The 15,788-nt window shown below is 40.9% G+C and overlaps 2 protein-coding genes across 2 annotated transcripts; one reads left to right on the top strand and one right to left on the bottom strand.

Moving 5' to 3' along the window:
• Nucleotides 1-137: 137 nt before the first annotated feature.
• Nucleotides 138-4,398, bottom strand: plekhj1 (pleckstrin homology domain containing, family J member 1). The gene is made up of 6 exons (XM_078263734.1): nucleotides 3,955-4,398; nucleotides 3,716-3,783; nucleotides 3,536-3,602; nucleotides 3,277-3,367; nucleotides 2,177-2,240; nucleotides 138-1,597 (listed from the first exon to the last, which is right to left on the bottom strand). Exons 1-6 carry the CDS (start codon nucleotides 4,046-4,048, stop codon nucleotides 1,505-1,507), a joined length of 477 nt encoding a protein of 158 aa, XP_078119860.1. The 5' UTR covers nucleotides 4,049-4,398; the 3' UTR covers nucleotides 138-1,504.
• Nucleotides 4,399-4,981: 583 nt separating this feature from the next.
• sf3a2 (splicing factor 3a, subunit 2) lies at nucleotides 4,982-9,752 on the top strand. Its single transcript, XM_078263733.1, has 8 exons — nucleotides 4,982-5,084; nucleotides 5,856-6,147; nucleotides 6,256-6,302; nucleotides 6,545-6,654; nucleotides 6,760-6,809; nucleotides 8,852-8,992; nucleotides 9,078-9,146; nucleotides 9,255-9,752. Exons 2-8 carry the CDS (start codon nucleotides 5,950-5,952, stop codon nucleotides 9,519-9,521), a joined length of 882 nt encoding a protein of 293 aa, XP_078119859.1. The 5' UTR covers nucleotides 4,982-5,084; nucleotides 5,856-5,949; the 3' UTR covers nucleotides 9,522-9,752.
• The last annotated feature ends 6,036 nt before the right edge of the window (nucleotides 9,753-15,788 follow it).

The following is a 15,788-nucleotide window of genomic DNA, read 5'->3' as shown; positions in this document are numbered from 1 at the left end:
GACAAGAATTTTGTTCTACGCCCCTGCCAGCGGGTGAACGCTTTGTTGGACAAACCATGATTACATACACACAATAATTAAATAACGTTCTGGTGTTGAGAAATGTATTCTAATTAACAGAAGACACACTGCATCGATTTACAGTCTTTCAAATGGCTTTATTACTAAAAGAAAAATGGAAAAAAGTGAAACAAATATAATCTAACGAAGTAAAAACAGACTAAACACATTCCATGTGCAAAGGTTTGAAATATATACATTAAATGACAGATCCTGTATGTGGTTAGACTCCTGATCAATATCTTACCAATGTGCAGAATAGTAGTCTCACATTGCCAGACCTTACTCTACCAGTAGCAGAATAGTGAAATAGGAATGAGAGCAATGTTTCAACTAAGCATTAGCTGCAACTCTGTTGTAGTCAAAGAAGTTGGTGTGATATTCATAAATCATGTCAAGAGCCTGGTCCAACAGCTTATCTAAAATAAATCTGATTCAAAGTGCCACAGAAAAAGGTACAGTAGGTTCAAGTAAATGAGTGGAATTAGAATTAAAAAAAATCAACATCCAGTAAAGTAGTGTGCAAAAATATAGTTTTTCAAACTAAATAGTCTAAATGGGCTAAATACATAATGGGATAGCTAAAAATATCTGTCTCACAAGCAAAAATTTAGTGAAATGGGTGGCTCAGCTCAGCAAATCAAAGGGCCCATGCAGTTTAAATTGGGATAGTAAATACTGCCAAAGATTTTCTTAATTGGGCACTGTATTTAATAATCATAAGCTTCTTCAAGCAGCGTACATTTACTCAGTTATCAGTATTCATATGCCCTGGATTGATTCTTGTTAAACCCAATAGTGCTCATATTACAAACGGTCCTGAAAGAAAGTCACAGCTCTACAGCACATCATCAGACGCTCTGAAAATCACATTGTCTAAAAGTCCAGTAGAAAACATAGTACAAAACACGTTTATACAGACAACCAATTAACCAAGACAAAGTCGGAAAATGGCATGTAATGTCCCCTAAACCAAAATTAAGCATGCCCACTTTTCCACAGCCCCGTGTAACCTGTGATGATTTGAAATGAAAGAAATAATCAGCATTATCATTCCATTACTTTGCATGGCCTTAGATATCCCGCTATAAGGCCGCGTTCAGTCTGCCTGCGTCGGCCGTCCTACAAAAACGCAGGTCTTTCCATTTATTTTGAATGGGGGTATTACGTGTAGGCTGTAGCGGGGGAGATCAGACTTGTCAGAGTGTTTTGAGCTATGGTTTGAGGCGGTGTGAGATTCCCGTGTGGTAAAAAGGAAACATTACTGCCTTTATCACTGCCAGAAGAAAGTTTTACAACACTATGAGGGTAAAAGAAATGGGTGTGAATGCCCGGCAACAATAAATACATTCAGAGCAGTGAAGATCTAAAAAGTTGGTGTGCTTATGGTAATGCAGGGCGGACTGAAATGAAAATAAAGTACATCTGGACACAGGTAGCTGCTCTACAGGGAGGAGGTATCTCTAGGCATAAGTCGCAGGCCATTGTTGACCTGGAAGCGAGTTTCATCTGATATACCGTACTGCTCCAAGGGGTCCTGTGGAGAAAGGAGAAGATGAATGAAGTAGAGGCAAAGCAAAATCAACCTTTAAATAAAATGGTTAGAAGTTTGAGACTTCTGCCACCACCAAAATACAGTGTAGGTGATTGGAATTTAATTAGCGGCTCTTACAGCATCCAAAAATTACATTTGATAACCTAAACAACCATATTTCTTTACAGACTTTGCTATGAACAGTTTTCAGTGAGAACTATTTGAGGTCTCTGGATCATACAGGAAACATTTTCTGAAAAGACATATTGCTTTTAAGTTTTTCTAAAAGTACATAATATATGCTTTGAGCACCAAAAAAGAAATTTCACGTTTCTCTTTTGTTTGATGGAGTGGCATAAATCTCAACAGCAAAACCTTGTTGAATAAAACCTAAACTACTGAATTTTCCTATCCTGAGCTATCCATCTATCTTCTGTTATTGCTGATACTGTGCATTTCAGTGAGTCAAGCATGGCACAAATACACTTCACACCTAAATCCTTGCTAGTACAACACAGTTGGATACCAGCACCATCTGTGTGGCATTTAGTGCATCAAGATTGCTGCAATGACGGGTCTTACCTTGCCAGTGAGCCTGTGGATTTCAGTTCGATAGAATATAAGGTTCTTCCTCATGAACTCGTAACTGCAAGAGATGAGATGACAAATTAATTTGACATTCGAGGGGGGATATAATTCATGGTTTTCCCAAGTATACTTAAACACAAGGTCAAGTAGTGATGAATCAGTTAAAAACTGTTCAACACAAGTCACATTGTTGACATTGTGTCTCTGGAAACAGCTACATCATTCATTTGTGACGGATTCACCCATGTGAGTCTATTACTGGAGGCGAAGACACAATGAGGTGTAAATTCTCACTGCACATTGAGACCAGCCAAGCTGTTTATCGCTGCAGGTATGTGACCATATTCAGGTAGTATTCAGTAGAGAACACAGTTGCTGTACCGTTCATTCATATGGCCATAGTTGTGTAGTAAAGTTGGAAAAATGCAGACATGCTGCTTCTGCATTTTGTTTTATTTAGATTACTCAATGACCATATGCAATAAGCAGGGCGCCAACTACAGGGGAGCCAGGGGCCTCTTAATAAAACATGAGCTCCTGTAAAAACATGATTTGCGAAATGTTGGGGGTTCTCTTAAATATTGACAATATGTTATTTTTGCCATGCACTTGGATTTTTCTTCATTATTATGGATCGCGTGTACAATGAGGCTATCATTGATGTATGATATATGCATGAGGGTGATTCATGTGGTCGTTAGCTGATCATTATATTATTATTATTATACATCAGTTGTGCTGACATAGAGCAAGTAGGCCACAACTATTGTAAGGTTTCTTTGCAACAAAAGTCACATTCATTCTTCTCTTTGAGTCATGCATAAACAATTTAGTCTTTAAAATAAAAACATAAAAAGCTGACAAATTGCACAGTGATTAGTGCCTTAAACTGTATTGTGTTGTTATCAGCCATAGAACTCAAAGTCTTTAGCTTGTAATGGAGAAATTCTGGTATTTTTACTTGACAATTGACTGAAATTACTGATTATCAAAATTGTAATCAATTGATTGTCTTCCAGTTACCGCCAGGTCATCAAACATGTGTATATGATCGTGGTGTCTGTTGTAATAAGATGGAAAAGAGTCAGTCTTACCTGGCCTTCATAATCGACTCTACCCACTCCCTACACTGCTCTTCTGAGTCACACTCAAACAGATACTTCCTCTCTGCTTCATCCAGAAATGCTACAAAGAGAAACACATAGAATTACTCAGGAATAAATCATACACAAGCACAAACGGTAACTGTAATATGTTACAAACTGAAACTAAAACCAGTCAACAGGGAGGGCAGAGCCAGGCTAAGAAAGTGTAGGTGAGTCATGTGAATGTGAAATGGAAAGTGTAACTCACCAATAGAAAAGCTCTGTCTGTCCTCTCTTTCCACCCGACACTGCTCCAGCAGCAAAGCTCCAATTGGCTGACAAGTAAATAATGACATTGTTTCACTTTCTCAAGAGGAACAGGAGGAAATACAATGAATACATGGATGGAAATGCCCTACGGGCAGGTGAAAACCGTAGCCCAACTGACCTCCTCCTCATCAGTTCGGAAATAAAAGAGAAAGTTAACGACGAGTTTCACCAGCCTCTTCTTTACAACTGTAAAACAACAAAAGGGAACTGATATGAGACAGTACAGAGACGGTATACAGCTGATGCATGACATGAACATAAACTATATCTGATGGATGCTGATGCTAATATTAGGTATAACATGAAACGGAAGTAGGTGTGATAAGAACTGAATTGGTATGTAATGAAGCCTGTTACCGTCTCCTTTCTTGGGTCCTCGCATCCCCAGCTCGGCTGCCATCTCCGAGGGCTGGCGGCTCAGAGACACCAGCTCCTTCTCGTTGAAACGCATCACGTTAACTGACGCAGTACAAACTATGAGTAAAACACAGGTTAAAGGGGATACTTTGGCTACGACTGAGCCATTCCCACCGACAGCATAATGATGGAGTGAGACAGCAATAGTAGCTACGTAACGTTAGTGACAGAGTTGTCTAGCTATACCGTCGGTTAAACGTCGCCGTATCGTTATCTGGTGTACTCGAAATATGACGTGTGTTTGCTCATTTCTGCAGTCAAGCAAACACACTTCTCCTTTATGCTACACACTGGACACACACAACACTCTTCTCGGGTTGGCACCGCAGTGACGCGTTTCGCTAGTAATAGTACGGTAGTCGGTGAGGGTCACACTAGGCGAACAGTCAAGGGGGTAAGCTTCGGTTCAGAGATCTATGCGAACAGCGTTTCTTCTTCTTCTTTCTTCTTTATGTTTTTTTTGGCGGTTGGCAAACCAACTTAAAGGTGCATTACTGCCACCAACTAGACTGGAGTGTGAACGAGAGATAAATGCAGGAAGAAAAAAAAAATTAAACCTAAATCCTCTTAACTAAATACATTTTTAGTTTTTGAACTATAGTGTGAAATTGCAAGAACGTGTTGAAAGTCAGAGAGGAAGTCTATTTTATTTGTGATTGTTAGATGTGTTTGTGATTCAGCTGGAATAGTTTGTTTGAGAGGTCATAATATAATACAAATGTTGTGCATGGGGCAATAAAGACTACCACAGATGTCGCAAGAGAAGGTATAACACATGTTTACTCTGTACGCTCTTCTGTGGCTTTATTCAGTCATTCTCAATTTTTTTTGCTAAGCTTAACCCGAATATAATCGTTTTTTTTTTTAAACTGCATGTAAACGCACTGAGTGTGTCAGACCCATAGAAATAATTAAAATTAAAAAACATATTTCTATGGTCAGACCAGTACAGGAGGGGGCGGTAATGTACCTGAAGCCGTTTACCAACTACTGCCAAAAGCCAAAGAAGAAGCTACTTGGGCATGCGCACTCCAAATATACATGGGCAGGATCCTAACGTTGTGGAGTCGGTGAGTGTTTTGAACAGTAAACTATTTACAATATCACTTCATGTATAGCTAATTAGTTATTTTTTTGTCGTGTAACTAACCACCGTATTATCACACATACATAGCTAGATACGTTTTACTTCTAGTTTGATCGTTCAGATTTGTTAAAATCCATCAGTTACTAGCTGGTAACACGTTAGCTTAGCATTAGCGCAATGCATTCAGTAGGTAACGTTAGCGTTGCGTTATGCTAACATACTGCAGCTAACTGGAGTTCGTAGAAATCATTAAAAGGAATACATTTGTGTTACAGCGTGATAAAACCCCTCTTGACTGTGGTAAATGATCTGAAGTAATTCAGAAATATTTGGCTAAATAACTGTGCTGTTACCTTGTTGCCCCATTAAGAGAAGTTAGCATAAAGAACCTCAGCCAAGAAGGGACTGAGGAGCCATTGTATTGTCTTTAAAACATGATATGCAACCTAGATTAGAGTTAGGATGTATTTGTTCTATTCTCTTGGAATTAAAGGGGCACATACTTTACTTAATCTGCTATGCAAACTGTGTACATGCACATAAGATATGAACTTACATTCAAATCATATTATCTGAGCAATAGAGTATATTATTAATACAGTAAATACAATCCAGTCAATATTCTTGCAATGTTTACTCATAAGTGTTAGTCTAACTCCACACCTCAGTCCAGGAATGCATAGTACGGTAATAACAGTAAATATTATTCTTTATTTACATCCTTGGCAACACTGTGTGCTTTATTTTTCCTCAGATAATCAGGAAGGAGCTACGTTGAGTACCCATCCAGTGTTAACTGGGTAAACAGGTGTGGGTGTCTGTGTGATTGAACCCATCACATTGCAAAGATGGATTTCCAGCACCGAGCTGGAGGGAAGACGGGGAGCGGTGGGGTGGCATCTGCCTCTGAGAGTAACCGTGATAGGCGAGAACGGTTACGTCAGCTGGCCCTGGAGACCATTGACATAAACAAAGACCCCTACTTCATGAAGAATCATTTAGGATCATACGAGTGCAAACTTTGCTTGACACTTCATAACAATGAGGTGAGAAGGCACATGATGACACTTTCCTAGATTATGTTATCTGAACTTGGTGTTATTTCTTGTTATCCAAGTATCTTGTTTGACAAACTGCTCTCCTCTGCATCACAGGGCAGCTACTTGGCTCACACACAAGGAAAGAAACATCAGACCAACTTGTAAGTGCAATTTCTATTTCTATCTATTGATTCTGTTTATGTTGTGTTTTCTGTGACTGATTTATTCTACCACACCTTCCCATGACTGATAAACTTATCAAACCACACGCCCACTTTACATATACTCGACTTGTGTGTGGATCATCAGCTATTTTATGGTTGCTGTGAATTGACGGAGCAACAACCCACTGTGTGCACTGCATTGATTAACAGTTAAAAACTGTTTATTTTGTTTGTTTCAGAGCGCGGAGAGCAGCCAAAGAGGCAAAAGAAGCTCCTGCTCAGCCAGCTCCAGCGAAAGTAAAAGTTGAGGTCAAGAAGTTTGTCAAAATTGGTCGACCAGGATACAAAGGTAAGCTGGAATCAGTGTAGTCATTATTAAGTTTATGCTGATTGTGGTTTCACTGCACATGTATTGCATTTTAATATATGGTCCATGTCTTTCTCTTCTTTATAGTAACCAAACAGAGGGACCCAGAGACCGGACAACAGTCCTTACTTTTCCAGGTTAGTGTGTTTGGTGGGAATCCCACAGTAAAATCTGTTGATTTGAAGTTTTTTTTTTTTTTTAATTGTTTTGTGAAGATTCTTAAACAAAGCAAATTAACATTAAAGCTCCACTTAAGATAGTTGCTGGCTTTTGAGTGTGGTCTAGTCTCACCCCTTACAGCTGAAACAGCTGTAAATAGATGTTGTCCAGCTCCTCAAGCCTCATTCTCCCAAGTCTGGCTATATACTGTACGTCTAAGAACCTGACCTTTTCTCAGTCTGAAACTGCTGTCTAAAGACCGTTTTATGGTTGTGCGTAGAGTCGGCGGCGTACCCCCGCAGACCCCTCTGCGTCTACGCCGGACCCTATGCCGTAGCCTGACGTGCACCTCTCGAAAAATGTAACTGCGCGTCGCAGCGACGCACGTCACTCGGCCGTGGCTTGGTAGCGTTGAGTTTCCCCCGACTCATTTCCTGATTCTCCTTCTCCATAAACAACATGAAATCAAGGAGAGGGTTAACTTTTCCTGCTCCAGATTTCCCACTGTGGTCAGAAAACACAGGGGAGACACTTTGTTTCTCTCACTATGACTCTAGAGTCACAACTAGCTCCGGAGCTAATCGCCGTCACTCTCTCACTTCTCCCTCGCTCTACCACACACACACACACACACACACACACACACACACACACACACACACACACACGCTGGCTCGATGCACACACCGCAAGTTTAAAGATCAGGCCACTTACGTAGGCTACGGCGAAAGCTCTGTGTGCAGCCTCCGCAGAACTGTAAAACAGGCTTAATACATCAATTATTTTAGTAGTCGAGTATTCCACAGATTATTCCATCCATTAATCGAGGACTCTGATAAGAAGTACTTTTATTAAACAGCAATTGTAAATATACAAAAGAGAAAATAAGAGCTGTTACGCACCAACCAGACGGCCAACCGTCGGCGGAAAAGGCAGTCGGACTGATCAGTCGGGTCCCCGAGGTCCAAAAAAATGCCTCAAAACACACTGAGGCGACGCTGACTTGAGCGTACGCTCTGCGCTTGCGCAAAACGTAATACGTCTCCATAGCAGCAGGCGGCGCTTCTCTGTATTGTTTGACAGAAAATGAAAACCGGCAGCTGATAGGACGAACGAGTCACGTGGGGCTTTTTTCTCCGGAAATTCACAGCCAGACTGTCGTGGCGGCTTGTTCAGAATAGGATCGAAAGGTGTTTCTAAAAACATTTTAAGCGAGAAATAGGCCGTGCAGTTGCTGAATCTGTCTTCATTTCAGATCGACAAAGGTCAGTTTAAAAGATTTTCGTCAGATTTTGAGAGGCTCATCCGCTCGCCATTTCCGGGTGAGTCCCGACTGCCCTGTCTCCGACTGAGCATGTCGGGTCGGCCAAAATAAAGGCTGACGGCTCCTCCGATGGACGACGGCACGGAACACACCGAACAGACTCGAGTCATAAACGGGTTGGTGTGTCAGGGCCATAAGACAGATCTCTTAAAATGAACAACTAACCCAATCAGCTAATGTAATGTTAGACTGGATGCTTTCTGCTGAAATTCTGAAGCATTAAAAGTGTGCTATTGTGGTAGGCTAGTTGAGTTTTACAATAGACATACTGTATAGAATTTTCTTCTTCTCCGTCTTCTTCACGTTACCTGTACACAGCCCGTAAGCGTGTTGTGTGTAAAGTCGGTACTCGCTGTTAGTTTTTTTTTTTTTGGGCATCTCTTCGTATTGGAGGAGCTTGCAAGCTTGTGGTTCACAGCAGAGCAGATGTTGATAAGTTTGGCTTTTTATTCTACACAGTTTGTGTCTACATAAAACCAAAGTTGACACAAACTTGACAAATTTGGTCCAGCTGGCCAAATGAAGTAAGCGGCTGTATACTGAAATAGTCCCAGATACAAAGCATCATCCCACGTTTCAACAAACAAAATTGCTTACCGCAGCAGTAATGACTAAATTTGGCTGTTTTTAGTCGTCGTGGTTTGACTGTAAAGGACAAATCTATAACTACCTGTTGTTCTTATCTCTGTTCATCAGATTGACTACCCAGAGATCGCTGAAGGAATTGGGCCCAGGCATCGTTTCATGTCTGCCTACGAACAGCGCATCGAGCCCCCTGATCGTCGCTGGCAGTACCTGCTTTTGGCTGCTGAACCATATGAGACTATTGCCTTTAAGGTAAGTGGAAGCTGCACTTCTACTGTGCTTTTATAATATTTTTTCTCCTCGCTGTGATATAACGTCAACATATTTGCTCATTTAGGTCCCGAGTAGAGAAATTGATAAAGCAGAAAACCGCTTCTGGACCCACTGGAACAGAGAAACTAAACAGGTACTGATAAGCTGATTAACATTTGTTACCACAAAGCCAACCTGGGTATTTTATCAGGAAAGTGGAAGTATTCGGTCAAACCAATCTTTCTTGTTATTTTCCTCCTAGTTCTTCCTACAGTTCCACTTCAAAATGGAGAAAGCTGTTCCCCAGTCCAGCGGACCCCCACCTCCTGCAGGTGTGAAGCGTCCTCCTCCTCTCATGAGTGGAGTTGGACCTCGCCCACCAAATGATTCTATGCCCCCTCCCCCACCAGGTGGGATGCCCCCTCTCCCACCTGGGGCTCCGGGTAACCCCCATATGCCCCGTCAGATGCCCATGCCCCCCATGCCAATGAGGCCACCTCCTCCTGACGGTCTTATGTCTAATAATTGATCCCTACTAGCGTATCATGATTGCTTTCTTTCATGGTGTTTTCAGTTATGTTTAAAGTCCTACATTTAGTAAATCTTTATACATTTGTTTGGTTTATGTTAATGTGTAGGGCAGTCCGTATGACCACACTGTTTTGTATAAATGCTTAGATTCGGTATATGGAGCGATGATTGAAAATGGCTCCTCTTTTAAGATTCTGTTTTTGTAATTAAATTCCATGGAGAAAAAACATCTGCCTATCAAAGTCTGGGTTTTTACAAAGACAGAAATATTAATTGATGTATCCTGTGATTGTGTGAATAGGTCGTAGCAGAAGAGAGGTCCTTTTGAAGTGCTCATATTATGCTCATTTTCAGGTTCATAATTGTATTTAGAGCTTATATCATAATAGGTTTAATTTTCAAAAAACACCATATTTTTGTTGTACTGTACATTGCTGCAGCTCCTCTTTTCACCCTGTGTGTTGAGCTCTCTGTTTTAGCTACAGAGTGAGGCATCACGTCGCACATGCGCAGTAAGTACTGCTAGCCAGTCAGAAGCAGAGTATGAGGGCGTGCCACGCTAGCTGCTAGGCGAGCATTATAACGTGTGTTACAAAGTGACGCACGTTCATCACGGAAGTAAAGGCTGGACTACAACAGAGCTGTTTGGAGCAGTTTGTGAACAGTGTTTTCTGTTGGAGATGGTAAGTCCCTTTGGGGTGGACTTTGGGCTTTTTCACTTTGTAAACCTATAACATGCACAAAAAGATATATAAGACAATAAAGGAAAGGGGAAAAGCCAGAAAGCATAATATGAGCACTTTAACTGGGCTGAAGCAGCTCTCAGATGACATAAGCTTGGTGTGTCAACAGTGGGTCAAATTATTGATGACCCCCCCAATCTCAATCTTTTGTCAGCCATGTTCAGTGCCTACCAGCTACATACTATTGACAGTTTACTGAGCTGGCATGATTGACAAGCAGTTTATTAAAGCTGTTGTAGATCTTTCAACACTGAAGAAAATCAAATGATCACATGGATATTTTAAATAATGCAGTCAGCACATTAAATGTCTTTACAGGTAACTCAAAGCAAATCTGTCTAGCAAAGCAACAATATCTGTAACACATTGAGGTCATTTAACTGAAAGCACACATTATTTTTGAGCCTCATGATATTTGAAAGATTTGATAGAAAAGATCTTTCATTGAGTTCAATATTTCCTCCTTTAATAAATGTTATCGAATCTATTCAGGTGAACATTGTTTAGAAAATGAAATGGCCACTGTAGAAAGAATGAACTCATCCCTTTTGAGTCTTTTTCTTCTCTTTCTTTTCCTCCAGCTTTTTATTCTTCTCTGGCTGTTCCTCTATTCCTTCACCCCCATCTTCTTCATCTGCTGCTTCTTTAGGTTCCTCCTTTGTATCTCTTTCTTTCTTGTCTTTGATTTCTTCGTCCCTGGCTTTCCTGGCCCTCCTGTCCTTTATTTTCCCTTGTTTTGGTTTCATGAGTTTTTTGTCTGGCAGTGGCTTGTTTCTGAGACCTCTGCATGCTCGTGCTGTCGCTCCTCTCTTTGGCTTTCCTCTTTTGACTTCTCCATCGTCGTCATCGTCGTCTTCCTCATCCTCTTCATCATCAAGGTCTGGCAGCCACCAAAGCATGACCTCCCAAAGAGTTGGCTCGGGCTAGAATGGGGAGAACACATGAAGTATTTGACACAATACAAACTGTGGTACATGAACAGCTGGATGATGAAAGAGTCTAATAGGTGAATCCAAGTTACTTGTTGATGTCTTTACCTGTGGTGGTTGTCCCCTGTGTCGTAATATGCCTGACCGTCTCACTGTCAGTTCAACTTCTTCGTCCTCCTCTGCTCTCCCCTGACCACGCAGACTTTCTGTTTAAAAAAAAAAAATATGTATATATATACAGTCGTGAAAAAATTAGGACACCCATGCTAAAGTTGACTAAAAAGAGGAATAAAAAAATAATATTTAGGAAATTGATCTTAATGCCTTAATCTATCTATCTATCTAATACCTAGAGATTGGCATGGGGTACTTTCCATAAAATCATCTCTCAATGCAAATCAAACCAGCCATTAGGCTAACTGAAATAAAACCATGCCAGTTTCTAGGTATGGTGAAGGGTATGTGATGATGTGGGGCTATTTTAATTCCAAAGGCCAAGGGAACTTTATCAGGATGCATAGTATCCTGGATACATGAAATAACTGGCCTTTAAAAATAAAAATCTGCCTGCCTCTATGGGAATTCAACATAGGGGTGTACTTACTTATGCCCCCTGTATTTTAAGGAAGAACATTTATTTATTTACAATACATTATTCATTCACAAAGAAAATTGGTGTCCTTAAACGTTGGATTTTTCCTCTATTTTTTTAAGTAAGGCATTAAGATCAATTTCCAAAAGATGATTTTTTTTTTTTTATTCCTCTTTTTAGTCAACTTTAGCATGGGTGTCCTAATTTGTTCACATGACTGTAAGACCACTCAGTCACAGCAGGCATGTCATTTTGTAACAGTGGTGCTAATTTTGGTTTACTTCCCATGAAGCCTGTGAAAGCCTGAGGTGAGCACCAGGATGGTAATGGCCACAAACAGACAGCGGTTGAGGGTGACGTTCTCCCACGGTCTGTCAACCTGGTTTAGGTTTTGGCTGGACACAGCTTTATGCAAGGATGCTTAAGGAAATGCAAGAAAAAGGAGGGGACACTTTTATTGTAATCCAGTGAAGTAAACATTGAAAGCTGACAGGGGTTGAGGAGAAAGACGGTAATGACTCACTTGTTCTGGAGAAGCTGGGTTCCCTGGGTAAAATCTTTGGTTCTGCTCTTGGTTGCTGTGAAAATGGAGGCATTTCCTGTCGGAGAACAACATGTAGCTAATAAGAAAAGATGTATTAGGGATGCGAACACAGTACAAAAAAAAAAGTATGTTGGTGTTTTCCAACTAACCTCTCTGACTTTCCTTGTCGTGTACATTTCTGAAACAGACAGATGGACATTTACGGAGGGATTATATCACAAATCTTATAAACCACAAACAACCTTTCCCTCAATCTGGAATGTATTTATGAAACATTCATTTGATGCATATTCATACATTATTGTTGGCTGACACTTGCTGCATTTTATTAACCTCTCATTTACATAAAATTACAAGTCTACTGTGCCAAAGTTTTTTTTTTTTTTTACAAGCAGACAAAACCGGGGTCATCCCTATGTTCCCTTAGTTCCATGAAATGTTCCCACTATCCAAATTAGGCCCTGTGTCCCTCAGCCCTATGTTCCCTCATTTCTATTAAATTTCCCACACATCAAAATTAGCCCTATGTTCCCTCAGCCCACCGGTCATATATGATGTTTTGGATAAGTGACGTTGTATTCATTGCTGCAGTAATACTGATCATCTTGGTTTAGGGGTTAGGGCTGCACAGCGCTAGGGCTGAGGAAACATAGGGTTAAGGGAACACAGAGCTGAGGGAACACTTGGTTAAGGGAACATACTGTAGAGCTGAGGGAACATAGGGTTGAAGGAACACTGGGTTAAGGGAACGCAGGGCTGACGGAACATGGGGGATAGAAAAGTCGGGAGACCAAAGTCCTTAGGATTCATTCTCTGGAGACCTTAAAAGACTACAAAATTATTTCAGTCTGGACCAAAGTGCTGGCAACTAGATTATAGACTTTTAAGAGCTCTGCTTCACAAGTACTTTGTGTGTGTTTGGAGAGAGTGAGGCTGATTACACCCACCATCCATTCAGCACTTCTGAGCTGTATTGTCACTGTGTTGCCTTTGACCAGGAGTCATATTTCAGTCGCTGCCAATGCTGCTGCTCCCAAGTATTTATAGAGTACATACAATATATGCACAATGGATGAAGGCTTTTATATGCAGGCATTACAGATTCTGTGTGTGTGGGTGTTTGTGTGTCACCACCTGGTCTGCAGATCTGTCGAACAGGCTTAAGTGGAGGAGGATCTGCTCTTGGTGGCCTTAACTCCTCGTCAAATGTGTCATAGCTTTCTTCCATACCTTCCCTGAGAGACAGAGAGGGAAGAAGATGGACGTGGCTTAAAACTGAGTTTGTTTAAAATTGATTCAGCAGATTTAGACGTGCATATTACACAAAGCTTTGCATATGAATCTGACTGTAGTCAGAGGCCAGTTCAGATTGTTGGTATTTTTAGAAGTGCTTTTCTTGCCTGCTTTTACCTTCCAGAAACAAGATGATTCAAAGGATCACAATGTCTTTACAGCTGTTCTTATTAGTATTCTTGACTTTGTAAAAGTTATTTCCATTGTCTCATCAGTGTTCCACATTGGCTGCACAATATGATTTAAGTAAAAGGTCAACTTCTCTAGTTTATGAATAAAACTTCAAGTTTCTTGACCTTCACATTTACAGATGAATGCTGTGAGGCCCTGATGTCTTACATGACATTTCTACACAGACATTGAGCTAATGTCCTAGCAGCCCTATAAATAGATGAAGCAAAGTCACTGGAGAGACAGATGGATGCACACCGCATATAAATACACAAAAAATAAAGGCCTGATACCCCAGGCTAGCCTGTCCCCGTGATGAAGCCTAACCTTTGAACCTGATTGAAATAAGGACCTACCTGCCTCGACATTTGGGGTCCCCCTGGGCAGCGTCTGGGAACCTTTGTCACAGAGCCTGTTGTTCCCCTGCAGCGATGGCAGCAGAGTCACGCTCTGAATTCTGACAGCCAAGCACAGGTGGCAGAGAATGAAAAAAGAAAAAAAAATTGAATGTCAATCACAAGTGTTGACCGAGGGAGGGTGACATTAACATGTGCCATACAGCTTTAAAATCCCAAGAGAGGGCTGAGATGGTAAGAAAAGGACCACATCTTATACCAAGTTTTGGAATAATCATATAAAAATGTTTATTTTATCTGGTAACAGTCCCACAGATTTTGAGCAACTAGGACAGCATCCCTATAAATAAAAACTGGTTTTGTGTTTTGAAAACAGATAGAAAGAACAAATGGAGCTGCTTATGGTAAAGATATTATTTTAAGATGCTTTCACATTTTTGGTCTGAAAATGTGGACATTATAATGGACACTTTTACTAATCTCACCAGCAGAGAGTGCCACTGTACTTAAAAGATGTTTCAGGCTGCTTCACAGATGAAGTCTGTAGTCTGTCACACAGATTAACAGAAGGGCTGACACGTCTCCTTTTTATGAGCTAACCATCAGCCGCACCCTCTACATGAAACACTTTAGACACGCATGACCATTTTGTTAATCAAATTACAACCGTTATGTTGCCTTAGTGCATTCAGCAATCCTATCAACAGAATAAGGCAAGCGGATATTCTCATAGTGTGTGTGTGTGTGTGTGTGTGTGTGTGTGTGTGTGTGTGTGTGTGTGTGTGTGTGTGTGTGTGTGTGTGTGTGTGTGTGTGTGTGTGCCTGCGTGCGTGCGTGGCAGTGTAAACAGATGTAAAGATGATTGGGTTATAGCAGGGTGAGGTGGTTGCAGGCCACCTTTATGTGGGAGGGGAGGGGAAGTGTTAGTAAACAGACTTGTGGCAATGTTGATGACTCATACCTTTGCTGGGACTTTGCCCAATTCCAGCTGAATCACACATTGCTGTACCCATCAGGAATCATTTTGTAGTGGACATAAGCTCTGTAACCTTTTGCCGTGCGTAGACTGACCAAGAGAAGGCCGGGATCTCAAATGGTACACCCAGAGCTGAATCATATCACGTAATGTCCAAAAACTGACACAACCAATCTTTTTCAGTTGTGGTGCTTTTTTAAATCAAAATTAGGTGGCCCACCACTTTGGTCCAGAATGAAAGCTCTCAACAACTAATGCTTGCTCTTGGGGGGAATTGTTTGGTGTCTGTAAATTATGGAGTGCGGTCTAGACCCACTCTATCTGTAAAGTGTCCTGAGATAACTTCTGGTATGATTTGACACTATAAATTGACATTGATGTTTCCCTCAGGATGATTGTAACAACTGGTGATTCTCTCATGTTTTCATCTAGCGCTGTCATCAGATTAAGATTTCAATTCCACATCCAATTTGCATAGTTAGGTGCTGTGCACATGTGCTTCCACTAAAATCAAAACCAACCCTTTTCAGATTTTAAACAGTTTATTGTGTTCATTTAAGACGTAAAGTGTACAATATTGTATGCATGTTGTGCTGTAGGCTCTCCTATTACAGTATACAGAACACACACTGAATATTATAGTGGCATCATGTCTTCATTT

The sequence above is a fragment of the Sander vitreus genome, chromosome 12 (assembly GCF_031162955.1).
Source record: "Sander vitreus isolate 19-12246 chromosome 12, sanVit1, whole genome shotgun sequence".
In the NCBI taxonomy this organism is placed as follows: domain Eukaryota; kingdom Metazoa; phylum Chordata; class Actinopteri; order Perciformes; family Percidae; genus Sander; species Sander vitreus.
This window is presented reverse-complemented; position numbering and strand designations above follow the sequence as displayed.

What these genes read in the sequence shown, in the direction of transcription:
- sf3a2 (XM_078263733.1), top strand. Translation starts at nt 5,950, where the DNA reads ATGGATTTCCAGCACCGAGCTGGAGGGAAGACGGGGAGCGGTGGGGTG. An exon ending in TGGTCGACCAGGATACAAAG is followed by an intron (nt 6,655 to 6,759) that starts GTAAGCTGGAAT and finishes TCTTCTTTATAG; the next exon opens with TAACCAAACAGAGGGACCCA. An exon ending in ATGAGACTATTGCCTTTAAG is followed by an intron (nt 8,993 to 9,077) that starts GTAAGTGGAAGC and finishes TTGCTCATTTAG; the next exon opens with GTCCCGAGTAGAGAAATTGA.
- plekhj1 (XM_078263734.1), bottom strand. Translation starts at nt 4,048, where the DNA reads ATGCGTTTCAACGAGAAGGAGCTGGTGTCTCTGAGCCGCCAGCCCTCG. An exon ending in AGGACCCAAGAAAGGAGACG is followed by an intron (nt 3,784 to 3,954) that starts GTAACAGGCTTC and finishes GTTGTTTTACAG; the next exon opens with TTGTAAAGAAGAGGCTGGTG. An exon ending in TCCGAACTGATGAGGAGGAG is followed by an intron (nt 3,603 to 3,715) that starts GTCAGTTGGGCT and finishes TTTACTTGTCAG; the next exon opens with CCAATTGGAGCTTTGCTGCT.